Source organism: Molothrus ater, chromosome 21 (genome assembly GCF_012460135.2).
Source record: "Molothrus ater isolate BHLD 08-10-18 breed brown headed cowbird chromosome 21, BPBGC_Mater_1.1, whole genome shotgun sequence".
Classification (NCBI taxonomy): domain Eukaryota; kingdom Metazoa; phylum Chordata; class Aves; order Passeriformes; family Icteridae; genus Molothrus; species Molothrus ater.
Window position 1 is genome coordinate 5051339 of NC_050498.2, and position 6000 is coordinate 5057338.

Below are 6000 nucleotides of genomic sequence, written 5' to 3' on the forward strand. Positions count from 1 at the left end.
AGAGACAATGCTGGAATAGCACATAAGAATTATAGGGATTTGAATAAACATATTATCAACTGTGCTTGGGATTGGAAGTCCTAATTAATGCAGCAGACTTTTCTCCAAGAAATTTGTGCTAATGAATATTGAACAGGTACAGTTAAGCTACCAGATTTAATACTATTCTGCTCCTTCACTCGGAGCCAGTAATGTTCCTAATTAGTCCAGATTGCTAAACTTGTTTGTTTTTAAAAACTGCTAACATTTAAAGGGTAGTTTTTCACTTTAGCCCTTCTCAGCTTTTACCAGGGAAGTTACTGAAGCAAAAGCAGCAGAGTTTAATGAGCTATCTCAGAAATATTATGCACAATAGTTAAATAATGTTTATAGTAAACAATACAAAATTTTAAAAAATCAAGTAATCATATTTACACTGGATTTCACTGCCTTGAATTCAGTACAGATGCAGCCTCTTTTCACTGCTCAGAGTTCTCCAAATGCAGGCCTCTTCCAATTCCCACTTGCAGGCAATTAGACACAAGTTGGAGGGATGCCTATGAAAATATGTTCCCTTCGGCCTGACAGCAAAATGTGCTGTTCTCACTTGGGCAGACGAGCGGGAGCGCTGGTGGCAGGTGTCACCTCCCCCTGGTGGCAGGTGTCACCTCCTCCTGGTGGCAGGTGTCACCTCCCTCCTTAGCAGGAGATCCAGCCCTGCCTGGGCGTGTGATGGGTGCCTCCAGCCCCACCTTCCCGGGGAGGAGGTGCTGACAGCTGGACACAAAATCCAGCCCTGCACACACTGGGGGCTGGGGGCAGCACAAGGCTGAGCTTTGAGTGGTCTGGGCCTCTCCCAGATGTGCTGCTGGGACTCCAGGACTTTCAAAAGCTGTTTCAAGATTGTTTGGAGCCCTGTGTGCGCTGAGCACTGAAAAATCAAAACACAAACCTGGTTTTTGTTCCCCTTGACAATAACTTTGTTAGCTGTCATGCATGAATTTCTCTTAAATCATGTGGAGGGTGTTGCAGGAAAGGGACAGGTTCCATGTTCTGTGAGGGGAGCAGGGTCTGACTGTTCTGCTGATCGTATGTTATAAGTAATGGGTGGTCCTTCTTTCAGTCTTCTCTAGGCCTCACTTTATTTATCTCTTTCATACTCTCCCTCAGCCATTTCTTTTCCAAACTGAAGACTTTTTATACAGAAGCAGTTCCACATCTCTGACCATCTGCTTGCACTTTAATACTCATTTTTCTGTATCTTTAGATAAGGGAGGGCACAGATTTGGACAAGTTTGTCTTGCTGTCTCTTGGGAATCCTGCTCTAGTGATGCTTTTCCTTTCGGATTCAGCCCAAATCTCACTTTCCAAAGGTGGTTGCTATTGCAGGATCTACCTTTATATCCACCAGATGGGAAGTCAGCATTAGCATTTATTTCCTACAGCAAAAAGAAACGCTGGAAAAAAATATCCTCAGCAGGCAAAGAAATAATTCACTTCAGAATATAAATGGGTATAAAGGATTTTGACATGTCTGCAAGCTTCTCCAAATCTATGGCTTTGCATTCATACCAGTCACAGAGCTCTCAGAATATACAATGAATATCCCTTGCTTTGCACTAGTGAAGCACATACAGGACACATCAGAGTTTGAGGCTCTGATGTCTTAAGAATGGTACAAAAAAGAAGGAGGGAGGGAGAAATTTCTATCCCACTTCACCTGTGGAAACTGGCACATAAATTCAGTATGCCACAGAAATTATACTATAGACACATCAGGAATGAAACCAGACTTTCTAGAATTGTAATCCAGCACTCTTGGACTCAAAATTCTGAGTGTATTTTTCAATGAACTCTAATAGTGCTGGTTTTGATGTTGCATGAAGGCTTGTCTGAGGAGCTGCAGCAAACACCCAGGAGATCTCTGATGTTTTTTGTTCCACTGGTGAAATCCAGCTGGGTGTGTGGATGTCAAGGCCAACACCTTCCCAAGAGGAATGCTCTCTGCAATCCTCCAGCTGCTGTCACCAGGTCTTCTTTGCCATAAGAATTTAATTACCACGTTAATCAGGAGCCAGACCAGATTCCAGCAGCAATATATTGGGTGTGAATTCCAGGGATTTCCACAGACATGGGTTTGATGTTTGTAGGGCTGTGGTCAGATTCTCAGTGAGGTTCAGTACCTGCTGGAGCTGAGGTATTTTAAATGCCATGCAGGCACAGAGCTCTTACCAGCCTCCTTTCCTGACTTGGGGAATGTTACAGAAGCATCGTGTTCTGGATCAATGTCCATGCAGGGAGATTTTAGGCATAAATAGAGCCTGATAATCAATGTAGCAGGATGCCTGCAGTTAATGGTAATAGAAAATTAATGTTAGCACCTGTGGGCTTCTTTTAGGTGAGTAATATTCTCCTAGGGAAAATTACAGACCCCCTAAATCCTTCAAAAGTGTGGAGTCAGCGAGTACTGCTGAAATACTCTGTTGCATTTCAAGTAAGTCAATAAGATCAATAGCTTCAAAAGCAGTATTCAGGTGCTGTTCTCCATTTAGCTGAATGTTTTTCCATTCTGTGCTGTCTTCCACAGCACAGTTAAGGGAAAATAGAAAATCCTTACAGCCATCAGTGCTGGGACAGCGTGTCACTTGTGGTTTGCAGCCCCCTGGCAGTTCCCTGGGCCTGAAACCAAGAGGTTTTTATCTTCACTGTGAAAAATAGTAAGTTCTGGTGAACTGTCCCCAGGCCTGTGGTCCCATCATCCCTGACCATGGATCATTGGGGCTCCCTCTTGGTTTTAAATTAGGAATTAAATGGTGTTCATCACTTCTCCCATGGATGCAGCAGGACAGAGAAAGGGTTAGCCCAGACTCTAAGGTTTTTCTATAAATTTTTCTGTACTTGTGAGGATTTTGGGAACTCCTGAACAGAGAAGGAAGAGGGAGGAAGGCCTGAGTTAAATGGCAGAGGTGGTGTGTTGGGGTGTCCTTGCACACCAGGCAATTCTGCCCGCACATGGAGTGCAGTCATTCCTATGGAAGGCACTGCTTGGTTTGTCACTATTCATGTTCTGAAATGGATTTTTTAAATAAAAAATGAGGCAGAAGTCAGACTAGCTCCAGACTGGCAGCCTGTCACAGGCTGGGCTATCTCACAGTGCTTTCAGCACAACAGGCTTGGTTTCATCTTCATTTCTCCTCACTGTCCAGGAGAACACCAAGGGGCTTGTCCAGCTTTTTCCTGTTGTGGTTTTGTTGTTTTTTTTGTTTAGGAAGACTGGCTTATTTCTAGTAGAAATCTGAATTGTTTTGTGTTTACAATCCACTTCATTCTGGATCTCCTAAAACTGTATTCATATTTTTTGTTAAAAATACTAACTTCTCACCAGGTGGAGTCCCCACCCCTGGAAGTGTTCAAACAGTGGGTCAATGCAGCACTTGGCAGTAGGGTTTGGTGGGACTTGGTTGGAAATTGGACTCAGTAGTCTCGGAAGTCTTTTCCAGCCTGAATGATTCCACAAAAGGGAATGTGGAAAGGGACAAGTGGCATGGGAAGGCATTTTTAGTGGAGGTGGGTGTCTCCTTGCCACCCTGGCAGACTCACAGAATTCACAGAATCACTGGGTTGGAAGAGACCTTTCAAGATTGAGTCCAACCCAGCCCCAGCACCTCAGCTAAACCCTGGCACCCAGTGCCACATCCAGGCTTTGTTAAACACACCCAGGGATGGGGACTGCACCACCTCCCTGGGCAGCCATTCCAGAACTTTATCACTCTCTCCATTAAAAACTTTTTCCTGATATCCAATCTGTATTTCCCTTGGTGCAGCTTGAGGCTGTGTCCTCTGGTTCTGTCAGTGCTGCCTGGAGAAAGAGCCCAACCCCACCTGAGCACAGGCACCTTTCAGGGAGTTGTAGAGGGATGAGGTCACCCCTGAGTCTCCTTTTCTCCAGGCTGAGCACCCCCAGCTCCCTCAGTGGCTCCTCACAGGGTTTGTGTTCCCAGCCCCTCTCCAGCTGTGGGAATCCATAAAATCAGAGGGTTTTGGGAAAGCTGCAAAAGGCAGGCCTGAGAGACAGCAGAATTGTGATTAGAGCTCAGAGTAGCCATGAGATAAGTCAGCAGAAAAATTATGTAAAAAATAGAAAAGTAAGGACAAATAGAACAATGGTCCGTGTGTTAACGCTTGTCTAGAATAACTCCCTAAGCTGCAGAAAAGTTTATCTAGTGAGATATTAGGAAGTTCTAGGCTTAATAATGGAGCTCTGTGCGTTGTGTTTGAAGGCTTACAATCAGGTATTGTATTTGAAATAAGCAAGCATTGTTTTAACCAAAGGTTAAAGATAGAACTACTGTCAATCTACTTTTGCTTTGTGTGATTGGTCAAAAAACTTTTAAAGTGAGTTGTAACATTGAATTCTTTGTCTGCTGCCTGGGATGTGAGCTGATGGCATCTTCCCATTGCCACAACCATGTAATGAGGCCGATGCTGGAAAATCAAACAGCTCAAGGCACGTTCCCAGCAGTCCCGTACTGTTTATGATTTGTACTCAGCCCCCAGCTGGCCAAAGCAGCCTCGCTGCCTCCTCTAAGTCACCCCCTGTCCCCTCTCTCGCAGGTCCCGCATCCGCCGGGAGCTGTTCATCGAGGAGATCCAAGCCGGGAGCCAGAGCCAGGCCGGGTCGAGCGATTCCCCTTCGGCCAGAAGCAGCAGGGCGGCCCACAGCTCCGAGGGGGACAGCTGCGACGGCGTGGACGCAGAGGGCCCTCCCGAGGGGAAGCCGAGCGGCCCGGAGGCGGACGAGTTCAGCAATGCGGCCGCCAAGTCTCAGGGAGGGCCCGCCGAGGCGGCTTTCGAGGCGGGGGAAGAGGCACTGCGAGGAGCCAGGCCCTCGGAGAGAGCGGAGCCCGAGAGCCTGGAGGACACCGATGACGAGGGCCGGCCCAGAGCGCCGCGCCAGAGCTCCCCGGCGGCACCACAGCGCCCGGGAGACGCTCTGGAGACACTGCCAAACTCTGCCACGGAAGGGGATGCCTCTACCTCAGCTGCCTCCACCTCAGTCCTTACGGGGGAGAGCTCCTACAAGTCAAAAGAAAGTTCAGAGAAAATCTCCAGTGTGCCAAGTACGAGCTCGACGCCGGGCGCAGGCTCGCAGAAATCCAACTCTCTGCAGAGCTTGTTCGGCTTCTCGGAGGCGGCGAGCTCCAGGAACACGCGAGACAGCTCCCTGAGGAAAAAGAAAGCGGCCAACTTGAACAACATCATCCATCGCTTGGAGAAGGCCGCCAGTCGGGAAGAGGCCGTCGAGTGGGAGTTTTGAGATTAAACTGGCCCAACTCGGGAGAGCTGGGAAGTCAAACTGGACCTCTACTGGTTTTATTGTGTTCGCACTTAACCGCCCTGCGGGCCACAGGGCAAAAACGCCATAGGCCAAGGTGCATATAGAAATCAAAAAAAAAAAAAAAAAAAAAGAAAAAAAAGAAAAAAAAGGAGCGTTAAGCCCAATTTATGTTTGTGTTTTCGAGGAAGAAAACTGAAATGTGTAGTCAAGCTTTTTTGTACCCTGAAGTGTTTTTATTATTGCCCTAAGTGATTTCCACAATTTCTGGAATAACTCATACAGCTTTGCCTTGTGCCCTCCTCTTTGGTGTGGGGCTTTAAAAAAATGAAAAACAGGAAAAAAAAAAACCTTAAAAAAAAAATCTTAAAAAAAAATCAAACCCACATATTAAAAGGGGGCTTTTTATCTGCCATCTAATGGCTACAGAGCGATAATACACTATTATCTTCTTAAACCAGGAAAAAAGGGGAGATTTTTCAAGAAAAAGAAAAAAAAAGAAAGTTTTTTGTAGCTGTTCAGTTGCCACTAAGAGATTGCACAGTCAACCGACTCTAAACACACTAGTTTGGATTCCTACATATTTTCAAGAAAAGAAAAGAATCTTGTTGTTTGAAACTTTGAATTAAAAAAAAAACACATTTACTCCACATATTTTTTAACAAAACAAAAAAAAAAGTCACATC

General features: G+C 45.8%; 1 protein-coding gene across 1 annotated transcript in view; it reads left to right on the forward strand.

Moving 5' to 3' along the window:
* Positions 1-5435, forward strand: part of CUX1 (cut like homeobox 1) — a 242749-nt gene extending 237314 nt beyond the window's left edge. Inside the window, 1 exon segment of the mRNA XM_054517048.1 lies at positions 4594-5435. Coding sequence (XP_054373023.1) covers positions 4594-5296 — 703 coding nt within the window. The 3' untranslated portion in view covers positions 5297-5435.
* Positions 5436-6000: the final 565 nt, after the last annotated feature.